The sequence below is a fragment of the Motacilla alba genome, chromosome 7 (genome assembly GCF_015832195.1).
Source record: "Motacilla alba alba isolate MOTALB_02 chromosome 7, Motacilla_alba_V1.0_pri, whole genome shotgun sequence".
In the NCBI taxonomy this organism is placed as follows: Eukaryota; Metazoa; Chordata; class Aves; order Passeriformes; family Motacillidae; genus Motacilla; species Motacilla alba.
This window is the reverse complement of record NC_052022.1, coordinates 38,256,937-38,278,897: the sequence shown is the minus strand read 5'-3', so window position 1 is coordinate 38,278,897 and position 21,961 is coordinate 38,256,937. Positions and strand designations below refer to the sequence as shown.

Sequence of the window (21,961 nt, the reverse complement as noted above, 5' to 3'; positions counted from 1 at the left end):
CCGCCACCGCGCCCCGCACAGGAACACCGCCCACCCTTCTGTGCAGCCGTTACTATGCCCGCCCAACTGAATCCCCGCCCACTTCGGCCACGCCCACAGCCGCGCCGCAACGCTGCTCCCACGCGTCTGGCCGCCCGTACCGTTCTGCTGCTGCCGCCGTAGCCCCGCCCACTTTTCCACTGCTCTCCGTCCTCCACCCCATGGTTGGGGCCTCTCCCCACCGCGCATGCGCATCCCGCTTCGTTCGGCGGTCCGAGGCCGCCGCCGCAGCGATGTCGGCGCGGGGCCCGTTCCGCAGCCCGCCCTCCTTCCCGCCGCCGCTGCGCTTCGGGCAGCCCGCCGTGTTCGGCCAGGGCGGCAGCCCCGCCGGCCTCCCCTTTGCGCCCGCCGCCACCTTCGCGCCGCCCTACGCGCTGGGCCAGGCTCCGGCCTCGGCGGGGAACGCGGGATTCAGCTTCAGGCCGCCCACCAGCCTGGGAGGCTTCCCGACCTCCAGCGAAGCGTCGGGTAGTGGCGGCAGTGTATTCGCCGCTCCCGAGTTCCGCTTCAAGACGCCCGAGAGCGCCGCCGCCTTCAAGCCGCTGTCAGGCGGCGAGGCGGAGAAGGGCCCGGCAGCCCCCGCCGCCTTTGCTTTCTCGTCGTCCTTCGCCTTCGCGTCTGAGACGGGCCCCGAGGCGGCGGTGGCGCGGGAGGCTTTCTCGTTCTCACGTCCCGCCGCCGCTTTGGGGCGGCCGGAAGAGAGAGGTCTGAGGGTGCTGCCGGAGGATCCGGGGGAGCCGCCGTCCAAGGGGCTGAAGCGGAAGGAGGAGCGGGAGCGCTCGCCGCGGCGGGCGGCGGCGGGCGGGCGGGCGGCGGCGCCGCCGGAGAAGCGGGCGGTGATGCTGAGCCGGCCCCGCGGCGGGATCCTGTTCGGCCGCACGCTGGAGGATCTGCTGCGCAGCCAGGCCCGCGAGCAGCGGGAGCGTGCTGACGGCCCCGAGGCCGAGCGGGGACCCGCCGAGGAGCCGCCGCCGGTCGAGGCCCGGGAGCCCGCCCGAGAAGGTGGGCAGGAGTCAGGTGGGGGGCAGCCCTGCCGCCCGGGTGTCTCCCCGCTTGCTGACTGCTGTCGTGTTCTTTCTCGTCACAGATGCGGCCCCCACCGCCCCTGCTCGCCGGAGCCGCGGCAGCGAAAGCACGGAGGGGCTGGGGGGCCTGCCAGCCGCCGAGCTGACGGCTGTCCAGTGCAAGAACATCCCTGACTACCTCAACGACAGGACTGTGCTGGAAAAACACTTTGGCCAGTTCGCAAAAGTTCGCCGGATCATGACCAGGCGCAATAAAAAAATGGCTGTTCTCCACTTTTTTGATCATGTGAGTATCAGAAATGGCATAACTCTTGGAAGTTTTCAGCCTAGAGAGGTGTCCAGGCATACCTTAGAGCCCCTTCCAGTGTGTAAAGGGGGCTTACAATAAAGTGGGAAAGCAACTTTTTACAGGGACAGACTGGAATAGGACAAAGGGAAACAGTGTAAACTAAAAGAGGAGTTAGATGTTAGAAGGAAATTATTTGAAGGTCATGAGGCCCTGGCACGGGTTTCTCAGAGAAGGTGGGGTTGCCCCATCCCTGGAAATGTCTGATGTCAGGTTGGATGGGGCTTGGAGCAGCCTGGTCTGCTGGAAGGTGTCTCTGCTCAAGGCAGGGATGTGAAGCTGAAGGGTCTTGCAGGTGCCTTCCAACCCAAACCAGTCTCTGATTCCATGAAGAAAGACTTAAATCTGAGTTCTTGTGGTGGGTCCTGCACTAGTGAAAACTACACTCTTGTTTGTAGAAAAGCAATAGTTTTTTGTGGAGACCAATTCAGCTGATTGCATGTAGGTCTTAAGTGAGGTTAAAATACAGCAACCGGAATTTTTTGGGGATCGGTAAACGTTTCTCTGGCAGAAACTGCACTGTGTGTTTTGGTGTTGTGATGCCAATAGGTTTCTATGCTCTTCTTTTGTTTCCTTTCAGGCCTCTGCAGTTCTGGCCAGAAAAAAAGCGAAAGAGTTGCACAAAGACATAGTAACATTTTGGCAAAAGAAGAAAACAAGTAAGTTTGTGTTTCCAGACTACTGAATGATGTATAAATAGCGTGCCAGCTGCTCTTTTTTTTCCGTGATGTGCTGAGGATGATACGTAAATTATCTCTTAGTAGGCGATATCATGGTTGAATCCTTAATGCAGTCATACAATAGCAATATGGTGATGTTCATCTTTGTGCTTCTGTCCAGAAGTAGGATGTTCTTTGGGGGTATAAGAAAACCCAGTCTGAAATGCCTTGCTGCCTGCCTCAGATCATGGAATGGGATGTGAACTTCCAGCTTTCAGGAAAAGGTTCTGAGAACCAACCTAAGGAAAGTGTCCTGAGAATCTCTGCAGTGTCTGCTGAGGTTGCTGTTCTGTGTATCAATAGTTAGATACCATTTGAACCAAAAAAAGAGAACAACCTACAGAGTTTAGAAGTGGGAAACTTGGATTCCATACCCTGCTTGGCATTAGGTCAAGAGGAGATTGTTCAGTCCCCAGGGGAATACTTATAATGTCAAGTGCTTCCCTTTCTTTAGCTCCATGGGTGCAGTGTGTGTGCCTGTGAGATCCTAGCCTGTGGATGTGCTTCAGCTGCCAGCACATGGATGGTTCACCTCAGCTTTGACCAACCACAGCCTTGCCTTCCAGAAAACAAATAGCTGCTGAGTTGTCTCCCCAAGAATTAACATCTTGAAGCAGCAGCTCTAAGGCTGCCTCTTTGCCAGTGTAATTTTATCATGGTGTTATGTCTGTGGCAGCATTCCAAAATAACTATTCTGGGAGGGTTCAAGAAATCCAGCTGGTGGAAAAATTGTCTCTGGAAGAAGAAATTCTCCCTTCCTGCAAGTGTTTGTTCATGCCAACCTGCGTCTAAGCTTGGATATGTGAAATAAATACTTTCAGTAGGAGCACTTGGAATTGTGATTTACGCAAGTGAAATGGATTTTGTATCCCATAGGGAGTTATGACTTGTGAATTATATTGCAAACCTGAGAGAACTGTGATTCATTTGAGGATTAGACTTCATTTACTGCTAATTGCAGTTATTGCTAAGTGACATTGTCTTGAAAAATACTTATTCTTTATAGAACAATGACCTTGATAGCAATTGGTGGAAACTTGGTACAGCTCCTAGTGCAAGTTGTTGTGGAAGTTTTGCATGCGTGTACAAAACTGGGAGTCTTAGTTTTCATCACTACCTCCATGGGGTCAAGAAAGAGCTGTTGCTTAAACTACTTGGCAGGTACCTTTCATATTTATGTGTCATTTCAGGTCCAGCAAAAAGAGAATTTTCATCCAAGGAGAAGAAAGCTGGTGAAGATGAAGGAAGGCAAAGCAGTGAAGAGCAAAGCTATCAGCATTCCCCTCTTAGAAAGCCTTTAGTAAGATCTTCTGCTAGCAGTGTCATGCCTGGGAGAAGGTATGTCCTCTCCTCTGGAAATCCACCTGGCAGAAAATGGGGAGCTTGGAGAATAATGGTGATCACTGTGTGCCAAATATAGTCACGTTCTCTTCAGGGAGGCTTCCTCCCTTCTTTTCTGATTTGTCTGAATTAGAAGCACTCAGCTATCACACTTCGTCACAAGGATATTCCGAACGGCTTATTAGGGTCTTTTATTGGTGAAAGTAAAATATTTTGTTCATAAAAGCACCTGTAGTATGAGGCATGAGGGAAGTGCACAAACAGTGCTGAGCCCGACTAGGACTGAGCAGTAGTGACACAGTTTGTGGTCGTGATTCAATGCGGTTCTCAAGCAAGCAGTTTCCTTTGAAGGCAATTAGAGCTCTGTGGAATGAGGGTCTCATTTTTGCAGTAGTTTGGATCATTGTCTCACTTCAAGTGAGCAATCTTCCTGGTTCATGGCAGTCACAGAAGTGGCAAGATTGTCATCTTTGTCACACCTCAATGGTTTGTCTAGTCTAACAAAACTAATTTGATATGTGTAATCATATAACTATAAAATTAGTAGTATGTTATAAGGGAATCAGTATTCCTTGATTTAAAAAGCATGTTTGTACTTGGCCCTGTAAAATCTTTTAATAATCTCTGTTGCTGTAGAAAGCACATTGGGCTTGTCTCCAGCAAGCCAGTTCCTAACTTAAAATACAAACTGCTGTGCCATAGTGTTGCAAAATGCTACAGGACCCATCCATTTCTGTCTCCTCTGTGACACTTTAAGTAAGTCCTTTTCTGTTAAGACTTTCTCCACAATGCCAGAACTCTTGGCAGCGTTGTCAGGGCAGTGCTGAGGATTTAACCAGATTAACTCCCGGGGCTGGTGTTAGCACAGCACATTCATATATTGTTCATGTTTCCCTGTGAACAAGATACTCTTCTAAAGGGATGCTGGCATCCCAAAGAACAGTGAACTGATTAAGACCAGGGCATGCGCTAACATATTATTATTAATAAAAAAGTCTCCTACTTTAGTTCTCCAGCAAAGAAGCCTGGCCTTCGAAAGGTACTGCAGTTTGAAGCAGAGCTGTTTGATTCCAGTTCTGAAGGGCAGACCTCAGAGGGCTTGGGAGCTTCGCTGTCATCTCTCAGTAACCTGGTGGGATTGGTGGCTGAGACATCTGAGGAGAGATACAGGCTCTTGGACCAGAGGGACAAAATCATGCGACAAGGTAATTAATATAAGTTAATGAGTGTGTCATCTGCTTCTCTGCTGGAAAGAAGTGTTTGGGTTTTGTGGCAAAGCTGTTGTGATGTTATGGAAATGGCTTAAAAGAGAGTTTAATCTGGAACAGTCTATAAAATACTATCCTAGAGTATTATTTTCTGTATTTTTTTCCTTGTAAAACACACAAATCTGTTCTACTTATTGTACATGCGATGTCATGTGTAAAGGGAAGGGTGGAATGTCCATCTTCTGTGAAGGAGGGCACATAGAGAGATCTGCATCTCTACAGATTCTTTAAAGGTGGTTACCCCAAGCCTTAACTGCATTTGTAGAACCACAGATAACAGAATTATTTGAGTTGGGAGGGGCTGTAAAGCTCATCCAGTCTCACCCCCTTGGCATAGCCAGGGACACCTTCCACTATCCCAGGTTGCTCCAAGCCCCATCCAGTCTGGTCTTGAACACTTCCAGGGGTGGGGCTCCTACAGCTTCTCTGAGCAACCTGTGCCAGTGCCTCTAGTATTTCTCCAAATTCAAACTATTACACAGCTGAGAATTATTTCAAGAAATGTCCTTTTGTTTCACAGTGGTGATTGTAACACCTTCCATGCTGTTCTTGCAGTTTCAAAACTGATCCTGTTTCTAATTTAAGATCTTATTTTTAATATTGACAGACTTCTTGTCCACTCTTTGCAAAATTTTGAAATTGCTGTTCCTTAGGACGGAAAACATTGGGTGTCTTTTAAAAGCTTCAGTCTTTTCAGCAAAACTCGCAATATGTGCAATACTTGGACAGACCTCAGAGTGAGGAGAACCCCATCTTGTCCATTTCTGACTATTCCAAAGTTCGGGTACAGCCTTGCATGCTCAGGGCTGTTTTGGCACATCAGGGTAATAGCTTATTGAGAAGAAAAAAACCCCAAACCCATGGGATGCTTAATGTTTGTTCAATTACTTCTGTGGGTTTTTTTTAGCTCGAATAAAAAGGACTGATCTTGGCAAAGCAAAAACTGTTGTTGGCACTTGCCCGGATATGTGTCCTGAAAAGGAGCGTTACATGAGGGAGACAAGAAACCAGCTCAGCATCTTTGAATTGCTTCTAGGCACTGATAAGGTATGAGAATCCCAGGATATCAGTATGTCTCATGCTCATTGGAGCTGTCAGTATTGTTTAGGGGGTAATTGTTACAGGGATAATTCTGGTGCAAAAATTCTGTAGTCTGTTTAATTATTTCCTTTTGAATTCTGAAAAACAAGATATGCTTTTTCACTCTGTCATGTCTTTTATTCAGTTATTTAGAACTATAGTTCTAAAGCTGTAATTACATATTATATGTAATTATCTATAGCTATATATTGCCTTAAAGATTATGAGTTTGAGACTAAGTCAACACTTAAATGGTCAACTCCTTACTGAAGTTAAAGGCATGGGTGGGATGAAATCCTCTTTACTGCTGGGAAGTTGTATATACTTAGGTTTTTATTCTTTTCCTTACCTCTTGCAGGTGGATCATGCAGCAGCAATCAAGGAATATAGCAGGTCTTCGGCAGATCAGGAGGAACCTTTGCCCCATGAACTGAGACCCTCTGAGGTACTGAGCATGACCATGGACTATTTAGTGACAAATATTATGGATCAAGGAGAAGGAAACTACCGAGAATGGTATGATTTTGTCTGGAACAGAACTCGTGGAATAAGAAAGGTAAGTACTGTGGATGGAGGTGTTTGGTGATAAAAAGCGAAAGGTCCCATCATGCTGTAGAAAAAAGGAAGCAAAAAGCAATAGTTGTTGAAATGTTTTGAATTGCAGAGTGACTCAAAGCACAGTGAAATGGGTTTTCCAGAGGTAGTGCCAGGTGACTGTGCTCTTCAACTAGTTTAAAAATACATGTAATGCATTCTTTTTCATTCGGTTAGGATATAACCCAGCAACACCTCTGCAACCCGCTGATGGTGTCTCTGATTGAGAAGTGCACTCGCTTTCACATCCACTGTGCTCACCACTTGTGTGAAGAGCCTATGTCCTCCTTTGATGCTAAAATTAACAATGAGAACATGACTAAATGCCTGCAGAGCTTGAAGGAGATGTATCAGGACTTAGCTAACAAGGGGATTTTCTGCAAGAGTGAAGCAGAGTTCCGAGGTTATAATGTCTTGCTGAATCTCAACAAGGGTGATATTCTCAGGTGAGGACAAGACATCATTTGTTTTTTCTCTTTACCTCTGGGAAGAATTGAGTTTAGAACTAAATCCAGACAAATTGTAATGCTCTTGATTTTAATTCCGTGCTGTTACAAGTGGCTGTTGATTGTTTAGTATTGAAGCAAAAGTTTTGTCCCTGTCATTTGTCTCCACAGAGAAGTTCAGCAATTTCATCCAGAGGTTAGAAATTCACCGGAAGTTAGATTTGCAGTTCAAGCTTTTGCTGCATTAAACAGCAACAATTTTGTGAGGTTTTTCAAGCTTGTGCAAGCAGCTTCCTATCTGAATGCCTGCCTCTTACACTGTTATTTCAGCCAGGTGAGGAAAAAACAGATGGATATTTTAAAAATTATTTAATGAGTAAGACAGTCTGGGATTTGGGGGGAAATCAGCAGAAAATTTAGTAGATATTGAACCATAAAAATAATATTGTTGCAGCTTCTTTAGAAGTGTTAAAAATTTATCGGGACCTTTCTGCTGTGATGTGAAAGGCAAATACTGAAATGCTCTCTTTTTCTTTGTAACTGTGTACAAATAAATATTTCCCTGAAACACAATTGAGAAGCAGAGAAGCAGGCCTGAGAGTCCTGCAAAAAATATGAGTCTGCACTTTCAGAAGACCTTGCAAGGTTTTTTTCTGCAGAAGAATCACAAAGGGATATGCTCAAAACAAGTATCATGAAAGAGGAACAGAAACTAGAAAGCAAGTGCGTAGAATTTAAAAAGAAAGTTGCAATTCTAAATAATTGTTTGTGTGGATACTTAACGACAAAGTATTGGTGTATTTAAACATGATTATCACGTTTATTGTACACTTTATAGTTTATTTTGGGTTCTTTCCTCATAGTTATGTGGCTTTTTCTTTTCCCCCAGATTCGTAAGGATGGTCTCAAATCCCTCAATATTGCCTACACTGTGAGCACCCAGAGAAGTACAGCGTTCCCCTTGGACCACCTCGTCCACATGCTGCTGTTCAAAGACTGTGATGAGGCAACTGATTTTATAAGTTATTATGGCCTGAGTGTATCAGATGGGTAAGTGCGAGGAAAGTGATGCCTGGGGGGGTTAGCCTGATGTCAAGCAAAGGGGGTAATGTGGGGGAGCTGCTCCTGAAGGTTGGAACCCGAGAAAGAATGGGCCAAGAATGTGGGGATGGGTCTCTGTAGGAGATAAGGACACAGTTCTGCTTCATGGGGACTGGCATTATAGTGATGCCTGTAGGGTGGGATGAAGCTGAACAGTGCAAACCAACTGTTAGAGGATGTTGGAGGACAGCAGTTCCCAGATAAGTGTCTGCCATGAAAATCCATGCATTGTAAGGCGTGCTCATTCAAACTTGGAATTTTGAGAGACTGGGAAAGGGAAAAAAAACCCTTAAGGATGCCAGTTAGTCATCTGTTCCTGTCAACATTCTGGCCTGGTTGTTACTTTTGTTTTTCCGCAGTGGTTACGTGGAGCTGAATCGCTCGGCTTTCCTGGAGCCAGACGGGTTGCCCAAACCACGGAAATCCCTGTTTGTCAGCCGGAAGCTCACTGTCTCTGTTGGTGAGGTTGTGAACGGGGGGCCCTTGCCCCCAGTGCCCCACCATGTGCCTGTGTCCAGCTTCAACGGGCAGAACAAGTACATTGGTGGAAGCACCTCCGTGGATCAGGCCGGCAGTAGCCAAAAACTTAGTGTGGAAGCAACAGGTGAGAGCAGACCTGCATTTTAGGTGCTGCTCAGATTACACTGTTGAGGCAGAAGCTGTTTGTGGCTCAGAGACTGAAACCGCATGACAGTTTAGGTGTAATGAAAGGATTAGAATTTAAATTGCAAGAGAATTACAGAATGGTTTGAGTTGGGAGGGACCTTGAAGCTCATCAGGTTCCAACATCCGACATGGCAGAGGCACCTTCAACTAGATCAGGTTGCTGAGGTGTATTTATGTATCTGTAAAAGCCAAGAACGACCTGATTAATGAAATGTATTTCCCAATTTAGAAAATTCTCTATTGAGCCAAATTTTGCCAACATAAGTGAAATAACAAATGTTTGACTACTTCAGAAAACCAACTTCCCTTTGCAATTTGCATGTTTTTATTTACAGGTGTTTGTTGCCTCTGTGTGTATAAACATGTCAGTGTTCAGGTTAGCTGAATGTGTGCTTTTCTGTCCTTGCTGGAAGTACAGATAGATGTGCTTGGTAATGAGGGTAATGTGCAATTAAATGTTTAAATGTTTTGTATAAAATATTCATAAATGTAAATTAATTTCTATGATATATTTATAACTTTAAGGCAACAAACTGCTCTTATGGGTTTATTTTATGACCTGCTGAGTTTTATCAGACAAGCCAGTTTTTTGAAGATAAAATTTGCTTCTGTTTGTGACTGATTTGGTTTCCTTAATTTTTCTCCTTTTCCCTCCCAAGAAGGAAGAGTGGAAAGCAGAGGTGTGGATTTAGAGGCCACAGCAGTGAGAGTCCAGTCCCCATCTCATCTTCTGCCCTCTCTGTTGCCTCGTCAGCTGGTGCCAGTCTTGCCCTCTGCACAGCCCATCTCCCAGCCTGCTGCACAGCCTGAGCCTCCCCCTTCAAAGCCTCAGCCTGGTTACTCAGATGAGGTAGGGAAATCTAAACCCATCAGGAAATATTTGGGAAAGATCTGTGAAATATAACAAAAGGTAACTAAGTTCTTAGGGTATTTTTCTGGAACATGCATGCATGCATGTATGTCAAATGAGACATGACAAAAGTTTCTTGCTGTGGGTACATGACCATTAATGCTGGGTCTTGAATGTGTACCCCATCTACCTGTGCTGTTTTCCTCCCTCCCACACAAGTTTTTGTATGCTGATGCTGAACCAGTCTCAGAGTGTCTCATTGCTTTGTACAGTACAGTTGTCATATTCTACCTAGGTAATGGCAAATTTCAGTGAAGGGTAGACCTGATAATTTGGAATTAAATCAGCTAGAATGGAAGTCTAAGGTAAGAAAATAAGAGTCTCTCCTCAGTTATGGCTTCCTGAATCGATTTGCCCATATTTAGTGCAAAAAATCTGCTTTTGTTTCTGGGCTGTGACTAAAATTTTTGGTAGTCTTAATAGTCTGAAGTTTGCAGGCTGTTGTGTTGGGTTAAGTTGGCTCAGTTTGTAAGCAGAAATACACATGCTGCTGTGAATTACAGTCAGTTAAGGAAGGCTGGAGAACCTTACTCCCAGTTTACTCCTGAGAAGGATTGCACCTTGTTTCAGCTGCTTCTTCTGCTGTGTTGCAGGACATTGCCGAAGTGGTGGATGGGCTTGTGCATGATGTCCTCAAAAGAGAGTGCAGAGAAGTGGGCAGAGCGGGAGCAGCTTACGTGGCTGCTGCTATCTGGTAAAGAGCATTTCTTGCAGGTTCTCCTGGAGTCTGTCACCACAGTTGCCCCTTGCCATAGCAGCACCATGTGTGAAGATGGTAAAAATAAGCACTGCCAGGTCTGTGATGGAGACTGTTATTGATGCAGTGGAAGGGAAAGCAGACTTTTCTTCAGATGTCTGTCACATCCCAGCTCTAGCCGTAAGGGAAGGCTGACCCAAACCTCTGGAAGCTTTGCCTGGTTAGAAACCTCTGTCATGGAAGTGAAGGTGCCCAAAGGGGGGCAAGAGGAGAAAGTCCAGATCTGGCTGCTTCTCTGCTTCTGATAAATTTCCTTTCCAGGGCAGTTGGTAGAGTCATAGATGTGGGATGTGACCCAAACTGTTGTTCCAATGCTGTTTGAATGGGGATAGCTGACCCAGGCTGACTAAAGTCCATTCCCTGTGATGTCATGGTCAGCAGTAAAACTGGGTTGGAGGAAGAAGTTGGAGATTTGTGGCTTTCAAGGTGGACATTGATTGGGTACTGCTCTTCCCATGGGAAATGATGACTGGCTGCATTTACTTTGCTTGATGGAGGAATGGGGGTTTTTCCTTTCTGTATTACGGTGTGTATTTATTTCCATCCACGAGTTTTCCTTTTTTCTTTCTACTTTCTTCCCTGTCCCACTGTGGGGAGGGGAGTGAGCCAGTGTCAGTGTGTGTGTGCTTTGCTAATGGTTGGAGTCAGCCCACCACAGAGAGCAAGGTGTGGCTGAGAAAAGTATAGACCTGGGGCTTAGAAAGAAAAAATTCTGGCTTTGAGAAGAGATTTGCTGTTTCTGCACAGTGCCTCAGAGACCACCGTTGAGGAACTTGTGACTGAGGTGATGGGAGAGATCCTCAGAGAAGTGGCTGGAAACATGCTCAGTGTGGAAAGGCAGCGTGTTCAGGAGGAACGGCGCAGAGTGGAGGAGGAGAGGTGAGGCACTGCTTTGGTTGTGGGGCACAGTGGGCTGGGTAGACCCCAGACAATGTAAGGACAGCTGGTGCCAGCCTGAGTCCTTGTGCCTCTGCTCAAGGCCCGTGTCTTTCTGCCATGATAGCACAACAGTCTCACCTTGAACTTCCCTAGGATTGTACAGGCAGGGCTCCCCTCTGCTTTCTTGGGTGATCTGCTGGTTAGCATTTTGGTTGCCTCAGAGCCATGGTGGAAATGGTGGGTGGGAAATTTAGGAACTTTTATTTATCCAGGGCTTCCAGAGAGGGACATGCATCTGCTGTATGCAGGAACTTTTCCTTCTGAGCGAGCTACTTGTTTGTAGCTTATTGGGGTAAGAATAAATAGAATCCTAGAATAGTTTGGTTTGGAAAGGACCGTAAAGATCATCTAGTTCCAAGCCCCAGCCATGGGCAGGGATGACACTCACTAGATCAGGTTGCTTACGGTGTTTCTAAGAGAAACCTGGCTTCATGCAAAGCTGTTTATTTAGAAACCAGATAGTGGGAAATAATTCTAGACAAATTAGCTGTTTGACTCTGCATGTAGTGCTTGTGTAACTAAGCAGCAGGTTTGCCAATGTAAATTTTTTCTTTGTCCTTCCAGGCAAAAGCAGGAAAGAGAAGAGTTAATAAACAAGTTGAGCCAGTTGCTGGGTATGGAATTAATGGAAGAAGTAATAAAGGAGAGTGTTAAAGAAGCTTCAGTCAATGAGTTGAGGTATGTACAATGTGCTGCATGCTGTAGTTTGCTTTCCCAAGGGTTTCCTAAATGTCATGGACTTCCCTGTTTGCATCTCAGCCCGCTGAATTGGCATTTACTGGAGGTCTTCACCTTAGCAGTCTTGGTTTGTTTTATTTGGAACCAGATGCGCCTTAGAAAGAGACCGGCAAGCCCGAATTGCCCGGTGTTCAGAAGAAGTGTGTGGCCACTTCATGGAGCTCTTTCTGGAGGATGAGATTTTCCAGATTGCCAAGGAAACTCTTCAGGAGCTCCAGTGTTTCTGCAAATACTTACAACGGTGAGTTACCACCCTGGGACACAGCTGCTTCACTTGGGAGCATTGGCATGGAACAGGTAACAGAGATGGAACTATCACTGTCTGATTGTGTTCTTTCTGAGACAGTTTTTTCTGTCTCATCTCCTTGATAAGGGTAGACCTTACAGTCTTAGTAACAGCCTCTGCTAAATTACTGTACGTGGGGAGGGGAATCACATCTTGTAGTCAGCTAATGAGCTTGGTAGGAGATTCCATTCCTTCTTTCTGTCTAGACACTTGTAGTAGTTTATCCTTGTATTATTTCTGCTGATCACTGGTTCTCCTGCCCATATACTCAGTGTGTTGTGGTTGTTGTGAGGTTCATTTTACAAATATCTGGTGACAGAGGTCTGCAGAAGAGTTCATGAATGTGACCTATTTATCTGTTCTTTTCCAAAGGTGGAGGGAAGCAGTGGTTGCTCGGACAAAGTTGAAACGTCAGATGAGGGCATTTCCAGCTGCTCCCTGTGGCTTGGATTCCAAACATCAACTGAAAGCACTGTCCCCCAGTGCAGAGTGGCCTATAGCCATGGAGAACTTGTGCAAGAGATTTGTAAACCTGGGGAATGGAGGAAAGCTAGGAATCTCTTGCACAAGGTAAGGGATACTTTCAGTGGCATCAGTAGGAAATCTGGTTGATTTTTGGAAGATAAGTTACCAAAAATTCTTTCATTGTGAATGTTATAGTGGGTTTGCAGAACTGTTTATTCCTAAATAGCTTCCAAAATACTTTCTCCATAAATATCATCACCAAGACTGAAAATCCATATAAATTCTTCTGTTAACAGCAACATTTTGAGGCCTCTGTAATATTTCCCAGGCCTCAGTGTTCTTAGATTTGTTTAAAGTACATGTTTATACACATACTTATATACACACACATAAAATATACAGCAAGAATATTTCATTTCCAGATTGAACTTGCTGAGAAATAAGACAGTGCATGAAATCAAAGTTCAGCACTTCTACCAGCAGTTGGTAAGGTAGGCTGGGGTTTGGTTCTTGTGTTCTTTAGAATCAAGCTGCAGCAGATGTGCCAGAGATACCAGAAGTGGCCAGAAGGTATGGCTAACCATGCCCGAATATCTGCTTGCAACCTTGCTTCTGGGGGTATTTTGGAATAAGGAGAACAGGAAGGTCATAGAATCTTAGGATGGTTTGGGTTGGAAAGCACCTTAAAGATCATTTTGTCCATTCCATCCCCCTGCCATGGGCAGGGACACCTTCCTCTAAATTAAGGAAGGTGTTGGGTCAGATGATCCTCCTGGGTGTAATTTTAAGGATATGATGGGTATTATGGGGTGTGACTTTGTACCTGGATGGGATGGTGCCTGGGATGGGCTAGGGGGGTAGAGGAGTAAATGAGCTATCAGTGACCTGGATTGTGGTCGGAAAATATTGATTGAGATATTTGATCTGCCACAGAAGGTCTGGCTTCCCATAGCTCCTCATGCTCTCCAGTGGCCTGGGTGTGTGTTGGATCAGTGTGGAAGTGAAGCAGTACACATGTGCTCCTGAAATCCCCAGAGTAAGGCTCATATATCAGGTTTAGCAGCTGCAGTTCTTGAAGGATGAGGAACAGATCCAAAGAATTAACTGGTCAATACACCACAGTATTGTAACTTGTTCAGTGCAAGACAGACATTCCTCTGCTGGGAAAGAGCCCTGGGGTGGTTCTTTTCACCAGTTCTTTTGTCTCTCTTTAAGTGATTTAGCTTGGACTCCCCTGGATCTTGTCTCATTAATCACGGAACATATTCCAGTTCAACAAGAACAGGTTTTTTGGAAGGTGCTCTTGGTTTTGCCCAGTGATGATGAATATTCCAAGAATGATCCCAATAGGTATGTTGAAGAGTTGGTTGCTGGGTCCCTTTCTCAAACAGGGCAGACTTCTTTTATTCAGATAGAAGAAGATTACTAGTACACAGTCCTTGATGTAATTTTGCCTATACCGTGTCAGATTTCCAGCTTTTTTTTTCCCTCCAGAGTACTCTAAACAATATAGCTGTAATTTATTACTATTATCTGAATTTTTAACATTGTTTAATTCCTTTTACTCATACTGAAAACAAAACCGTGATAGATAATTTCATTAAAATTTATAGCTATTTATTAGGTCTGTTTATCATAACCTAAATTTATAGGATTATGTTAGATTGTGGTATCTTAGAGGTGCTGATACTAAAACCCTAAAATGCCAGTTTCAGCAACAAAACCCCCCAAAGCCCTATTTTTTATTTGCTAGGATACTGATGGATTGGCTAAAAGCCAAGTTTATGGGATGCAGAGACTGTGAGAAAAATGCTTCACATACAGAAGGCAAAATTCAAACGCTGACGTTATTTAGTTCTCCTGGCATGCAGGGGACCAGAAGCATTAAAGTCAGTGTGTGTATAAAGGTAGGTGAGAACAATTTCATGATGTCTAAGAGGCCATAAAAGCAGGGTGGGCTCTTTTCCAGTGGATATTGTGTCCTGTCAGAGGTAGGGAGATGATACTGGGAGGGTGTCTTGGTTTGAAAAGGCAAGTGTCTGTTAAGGAAGGCAGGAGCCTTCCTTGAAACAGAAAATACAAACCCCCTCTCTCCAAATTAATGTAATTTTGGAATTAAGGGGCTCTCAGGCAAAGATATGGGAGTAGGAATAGCAGTTCTTTATTAGGAAAAAAATTAAAAGAAAATAAAAGAAAATATAAAAATAAAGATGCAGTAATACAAAACAACACTGACAGAGTCAGAATATGACCTGACACCCTGTTGGTCACTCTGTTGGTCAGGGTGTTGGTAGCAGTCCCATTAGATGGTGGCTGCAGTCCTCCTGCAGTGACGGATGTGGTTCTGTTGAAGCAGTGATCCTGTAAGAAGGGTGGAGTTTTCCGCTGAAGATCCAGTGGTGGTGTAGATGGGTCTGGTCTTCCTCTGGGAATCCAGTAGAGAAGAAGGCTGCTTCTCTGGGAGTCCAGTGGGAAAAGCCTGACTGTTGTGTTTCAAACCTCAGATTATATCCAGGAAGGAATGTTTGGCTCCTCCCCCTGAGCAGAGCCTCTCACAAGGGGATGATGTAATTTTATCAGCCATGCAGTGACACTCACTGGCCCATTAACAGAAGATATTTCCCAGAGGGAGGATTGGTTTGTGGAAGAGATAAAGAAAACTGCCCTGCCTGGTTTTAACAGGTAGCCCAATTAGCAGAAAATAACACCCCATGTCTTAGATATGGCACTAGAATAAATACCCCCAGCCACATCTTGCATTTCCAACCTATGACAGAAGGATAGGATTATTGAAAAGGTCTAAAAAAGATGGAGTTTTTTTCTTTCTTTTCAATCAGCTGAGAAATACCTGTAGGAGTAGAACCTGAATCATGAATTCCTGGTCCCAAAGCAGGTGCTGAAGGGCACTTCTGTGCTCAGCTCACCTATCAGACGCATCTGTTTTGGCCTGACAACAGCTTGTTGTCTTACGTTGTGTAGAGCTCCTGGAAAAGGATGTCAAAGCTGAATAACAGTGACAATAAACTGCAGATTTTGCTGAGGAAATAGCTTTGTTTAGCTACATTACTGTTGTTGTCTTTGTTGCCTATCTAGGTGGCACATGGTGCGCTCTCTGACTCAGAGCTTGATTTGGCTGAGACACAAAAGGACTTGCTTGGGACCAGTGGCCTCGTTCTTCTCCTGCCCCCCCGAGTTAGCAGTGAAGATGTTGCTGAAGATGATGTTTACTGGCTTTCAGCTTTGCTGCAGCTGAAACAGCTGCTTCAGGCAAAACCTTTCCACCCCATAGTTCCCTTGGTGGTTCTAGTCCCCAGTCAGAAAGAGGAAGCTGTGGAGAAAGAAGTAGAAGATGGTATGTAATTGTTTTTGTGTCTTGAAACAATGAATGTTTAGGGCTGCCTGAAGTAGAAGTGTTGTGACTAGTGCAGCCTCTTAGTTACAGTTAAAGCAAGAGGCTGTAAAGTATGGCACATCCCAGAGCTTTTCTAAAAATCTTGAGGCCTTAAGAGCTCACCACTTTTGGCTTCCAGTTTTCTTTCACACACAGTATTTGATCGTGACAGTCTGTGGGCAGAGATGGAGGAGAGCGGCAATGCACTGAATGTAATGCAGAGCATGTGGCCCAAGGACATGTGTTCTTACTCTGTGTACATGATGAGTTTTCTTATTTTTTAAGGTTTGATGCTCCAGGACTTGATTTCAGCCCATCTTATTTCAGACTACACTGTTGTAGAGCTCCCAGGTTCTGTCAATGACTTAGAAGGCACCAGAAGGGTAAGGACAGCAAGACGCAGGAATTATTTTCCCTTATGTGTGACTGTTCTATTTTCACTGACCAGAGATCAGTGGCATTCCCTACAAGGAAAAAAAATACTGAAAACTGTACTAAGACCAAAATTCATGGATTACCTAAACCCACTCTTGTTTGCCTTGCCTGTGTTGCTGCCCAACAGAGCAGTGCTGATAGTGGGTAAACCATTTTATCCTTAAGCTCTTAGTCCAGCTGTTCTGGCTGCTGTGAGATCATCCAGAGTTATCCCATCTTGATGGATGGGACTCAGATGCCTCTACCTCTCATGTTCTGTACAGGAATACGATCATATAGATCTCTGCCTGATAAGCCTGGAGTGATGCTCCCCCACAAACCCTCATAACTTAGGTCTGTACTTCAAGGACTGCCATGATCTGACATGATATAGTCACCCTGGGCTAATTTCTGTGAATCTGTCCAATTTTTCCTGGATAAATGTTCAACAACCCCAGCATCCTGCAGCAGGGAATTCCACTGCATACCTGTACCTCATGTGAACAGCCCCTTCTTTGTTCCTGAGCTTGCTGTGTGGAAATTCAGTTTGTGGCCACCTAGCTGGGGAATTATTGTTGTAAATACAAGTCTGATGATACCTGATTTATTTGCCTTTTTCTGCATATTCTCTTGGAGAATGTTGTTCAAACTAAGGTTTGAGTCCTTTGTGTCCGAACCACTGCAGAGCAGTTTCCAACCCTCCCTCTTTTGTATGTCGTAGGTCTCTGCAGCTGTGGGCTGGCTGGTGTCCCAGTGTCCTGCCTCCCTTGAGCTCTGCAGCCAGACCCTTCAGGAGTACATTGAGGATGGGATTGATAGAGAATTTGGCAAGCGTTTCTACCACGACTGGAAGGAAAGGCGTTTAGCTGGGCTGCCATCCCAGGAGCCTGGGGTCATCATAGAGCTCTACAACAGTGTGCTGCAGTTCCTGTCAGATGTGGCATCCTCAGAGCACTTTTGTGACTTGTCTTGGCCTGTCACAGAGTTTTCAGAAGCAGGGGGTAACAAGGTGTTGCCCCACCTGCAGTGGAACATGCCAGATCACCTGGCTTGGCTGAAGAAGGCTGTGCTGTCCTTCCAGATCCCATACTTAGATCTGCCTCCTTTAGGCGGTAGGTGCTTCACACTCCAATATCTTCTTGGCAGCATGTTTTTCTCCAAGATGTGCCTGTGCAGTGTTGGTTCTGTCACAAATTCTTGAAATTTACTTTATTTTTTTTTGTTCCACAGCTCCTTGGCATCCTGTTTGCCACATGATTTTTCAGTATGTCTCTCAGATTGCAAGTTCTTCCCACACTCAACCACTGATCCAGTCTCAGGTGGAGAATCTGCTGAGCAAAACTTACCAAAACTGGAAAACCAGAACATCTGGGAATTCTGATGAAGATGGACCTTCTGTTGATGAGATCCCTTGGGATTGTATCTTGGCAGTCTGTATTGATCATAAACTGAGAGACTGGAAGCCACCCAAACTTCCTGTTGCTCCAGGTATTGTATCCTGCTGCAGGATGGATGATGCTTCTTTTGTGATGGTAGTTAATACATTTGCCAGTGGTGCCTTTCCATATGGCAGCAAGTGATGTGTAGCAGGGAGGTAGCTGTGGTTCTGCTGTGTTCTGCATGTGTCTTCCCTTTGGAGCATGTATTTAATATTGGTTATGGCTTGACTTGATCCTGTGACTACAAATGTGGCTCTGGTTAGAGACTTTCAGCCCTGCCCTCCCAATGGGAGAGGGTTTGAATCAAGCAAAGGCCAAGAGTTCCCCTTCAGAAGTTGTGTCAGCAGGGAGGGCAGGCTGCCACAGTTAATTATTACTTCTGATGATTAATGAAGCTTGTGCCAGACTCTGTTTGAAATCTATTTGAAAGTGAACAATTGCTCTTGCCCCAAATTGCCTTTTTAATAATGAGCTTTTCTTCTGAAGGAGAAAACCTGTGCAAAGGATAAACATTGGGTTTGGATTTATTCACAGAAGCTGTAAGCAAAGATGGTCAGATTCGTGTGTACTTCTTCAAGGAGCATTTAAAGAACTACACTGTGCCTTTCTCCTGGGATCAAGCCAGGCTGCGGACACAAGAGGAGATCCGGCAAGGCCACGAGAGGTGAGGTCGCCTGCATGGTGCTGAAAAGTAGCATTTGGCATCCTCCCAGAATATGCTTGTGTACATCTCCCTAAAATTTTGTACAAGGCTGTGCTCAGACAGAATAGGAAGTAGATTTTATTTGTACAGAATTACTCAGTTCTCAGAGAAACTGATTGCTTGGGGAGTGCTGAAAGTGTAGAAATTAACTTCTGCCAAAAAAAAAAAAAAGAACCCTGCTGCTGAGGCTTTGGAGTTGTGCAAAGCATGGCAGGAATACAGTGTGAGTCTGAGAAAATGATAGGTTGAGGTGGAAGGATGCCTTAGAGCTGTGTGGCATTAAAGTGTTTGAGGTGTCAAGTCTAGCTCACTTCCCTAGCCATGTTCAGATGGAAGCCACTCTCTTTCCTCTTGGCAGCTTAGCTGCAGCTCTGCTGTGTAGTGGGTGATGTTTGGGGTGAATCCTATGCTCCTGTCAGATTAGTTCCTTTCTAATCCCCTGCACAGGTGGTGCTGTGTTGGATCCTGGCACAAGGGCATTATTTATCAAAATGATCACTTCCCACTCCCTGCTATTTCCAAGCTTCAAGCTAAGAGGGAAAAATCAACACATTCAATTGTTGATACACTCAACACAACACGCTCAATACCAATTCCTGTGGTTTTGTTTATTGTTTTTAAACTCCCCTCTTCAGATCAAAGATAAAATCTCCCAAGTCTTCTAAGAAACCCTACAGTATCTCCATGGTGCCAGGTCAGTATGGCTCTGGCATGAGCACGCTGCCAGGTCAGGAAGTGAGCATTCCAAGCACAGATGAATTCAGAGAGACATCCTTGGCCCAGGAGCGTCTGTTGGCACAGTTGCAACTGGAAAAAATAGAAAACAAGAGGTAAGTTCCCAGAGCAGCATCTTATCCTTGCAGCTTTAGCCCAGGGTCGTAAACAATTTGTAACTTGTATGGAATAGGAAGTTGACTGTCTTGAGTTCCATCCGATTCCATAAAGCACATCAGGGCAGTTCCCTACTATTTCCTTTTTGCAACAGGGGAACAGTCCAGGATAGTAGAAATTCTTGGAGTTCTCAGGAATGGTTGGAAGCTCTGTGGTCAGTCACACCACCAGAACTGAAGCAGTACAGTGTGTACAGTGGTCTAGGTGTCCCCAATGTCACAAATGTCTATAAAGTCCTCTCTGGGATATCAGTTCATAGCAATGCAGATCACAAAGATGAAGAACTAAAGCTTTTGAGGTTGGTCCAAGAGGTTTTTGTCTCTTCTGCTTTCCTGTAAGTTGAGCCTCTTCAGTCTGTGTGGTTCCTCTCTGTACCACCGTCCTCTGTGATGGATTTTGATAGCTGCAGTGGGGCACATCAGACTGTTTTGAATATGGCTGTGGAGATCAGATACTTCTGAATTAAAAAAAAAACCTCTTAGTGTAACGCACTGGTTACAGGGACAAAGCCAAGCTGCCATCTGACTGATGCTCTTACCCTTCCCATCCAGGTTTGAAGAGCAGCTGCACCAATATCTGGCTGAGGATATGGAGCCCCTTGGGGATCTCCTGGGTCTTCCTCTCTACCTCCCTCAGTCTTTGCTCTCCACCCCAGCTGCCAGCTGCCCCTTGGTGAAGAATCCCATGTCACCTGCTCAAGAGGTAAGAGGAGGCAGTTCTGAGCTAAACTAAAGGAGTGCTGTAGCTGCAAAACCTGTAGTGGGAATTACCTTGGGAGAAAGTCTCAGTCTCATCTCATTTCCTTCTGCCCAGGCTGGAAGTCAGGAGGGACAAAAGTTTGCAAAGCTCGAGCAAAGCTCTGCGCTGTCGGACAGACTCAAACACCTGCAGCAGCTCCTCAGAGCCACCAAGGAGGCTGAGGCTGCCTCTGAGCTCCACCTCTCTGCTCTGGTGGACATGGTGGACATTTGAGCCAAGCTGAGACATGGAGACTCAGGAAAGAAGTCCAGGTCCAGGTGATTGAACAGATGCACTCCTGGGCATGTTCCAGAACAAGCAGGTGTTCTCCTGGGATGAGAACATGGAACAGCCATGGGGCCTGGGCCCTTCTCACATGGCTGCGGGGCACAGGGCGAGCGTGTCACGGATGGTCTGGGACTCTCTCCTTTTCTGCTCCACAGGCACAGAGACGAGTCAAATGCTTTTTCTTAGTAGGCCTTAAATGACAGTCGTGGTTTTTCTTTCTCCCAGCTCTTGTTGTGGGTAAATCAGGTTCATCAGGTTCAGCTGTAGGGTAGCACGGCCCCCTGGGAACATTGGAGCAATTGCTGTCCATAGCCACAGTCCCTGAAATGTTATGTCAGTCTGTGCTTCCTTCATGCAGGAGCTGGCTTGCAGCAGCACTGTGGTTTGAAATTCCTGTTCTGTTTCCAGGAATGTTAAAACGGTCATTCTCAAGTTGGAGCAGCACTTGTAAAAGTACTTTATGTACTTCCTGTTGCTCAGTACAAATCCAGAAAGATTTTTGTTCTTCTGGGCCCAAGTTGTATTTCATTAAATGCTTTCAGCATTAAAAATAGCTGAGGTGCTTATTCCACAGATTCCATGTCGTGCTGGAAAACAGGATGCTTCCTTCAGTCTTCAGTAAACAGCTATGAAGAAACAATTTTCCTCTTTTTTTTTTTTTTTTTTTTTTTTGGAAGAGCAAATAGCCTGCATTGTCCAGGATTTAAAAAACCTTTGGAAGTTGAAGGCCCTTGGTTTTGGTTTAATTCCCAGTAAATAATTTGAAGATGTACTTCATGTCTGCACTACTCTTATACAGTTCATCTTTTTCTTACCAAATCAGCCAGTTTTTCTCAAACAGAGCCTTCTGCCAGGTTGAATATAAGTTACTGTGCTAAACTGATTATCTTGCCTTGCCCAACCCAAGTTGAAATCCTCAGTGGTCTGAAACTGTCAGCTGCCTTCCAAAAAAGTAATTTTACAGTTTTTTTAAAATAGCATTTCATTTGTAGTATTTCTCTTAAACCCAAAATAGCAATAGTAGCTTAATGCTATATTGAAATAAATATAAATTGGAAAGGGTATGCTTTAAGGCTATTCCTGCTCCATATGCTTTTGTTGGGCTTAGTTTTGTTGTTCCATGTGAAGGGAAGCCTGTGCCCTGCTTTTGATGTTCTCAGTTTATGTGAAATTCAGCTGTCAACACCCAACAGAGCTTTGGATGTGCTATTTGCTGTAAATTGTGTTTTGTACCTAATAAAATTTTCAGTGGCTTGAAAGATGGCCTCATTCCTCTGTAAAAGCTCATGCTCTCGAGGGGGAAGGGTGGCTGCCGTCAGTTACCCGGGGGTGTCTGGGGTACCAGTGCGGGGTGCTGGTCTCGTCCCGGCCTCCCCC

The 21,961-nt window shown here is 45.2% G+C and overlaps 1 protein-coding gene across 2 annotated transcripts; it reads left to right on the top strand.

The window, feature by feature from the left end:
• The first annotated feature begins 29 nt into the window (after positions 1-29).
• Positions 30-21,848, top strand: LOC119703194 (minichromosome maintenance complex component 3 associated protein). Of its 2 annotated transcripts, XM_038142654.1 has the most exons (28): positions 30-1,041; positions 1,127-1,350; positions 1,991-2,069; positions 3,320-3,467; positions 4,479-4,675; positions 5,646-5,785; positions 6,177-6,374; positions 6,590-6,858; positions 7,030-7,192; positions 7,748-7,908; positions 8,319-8,563; positions 9,285-9,475; positions 10,129-10,229; positions 11,040-11,171; positions 11,796-11,909; positions 12,058-12,210; positions 12,628-12,825; positions 13,143-13,211; positions 13,936-14,070; positions 14,474-14,627; positions 15,814-16,072; positions 16,397-16,494; positions 17,247-17,637; positions 17,756-18,013; positions 18,499-18,628; positions 19,303-19,497; positions 20,110-20,260; positions 20,372-21,848. In XM_038142654.1, the coding sequence occupies exons 1-28, from the start codon at positions 201-203 to the stop codon at positions 20,528-20,530; spliced, it is 5,553 nt and encodes a 1,850-aa protein (XP_037998582.1). In that variant the 5' UTR covers positions 30-200; the 3' UTR covers positions 20,531-21,848. The 2 variants fall into 2 exon arrangements, with proteins under 2 accessions (XP_037998582.1, XP_037998583.1); XM_038142655.1 differs by lacking the exon at positions 13,143-13,211.
• The last annotated feature ends 113 nt before the right edge of the window (positions 21,849-21,961 follow it).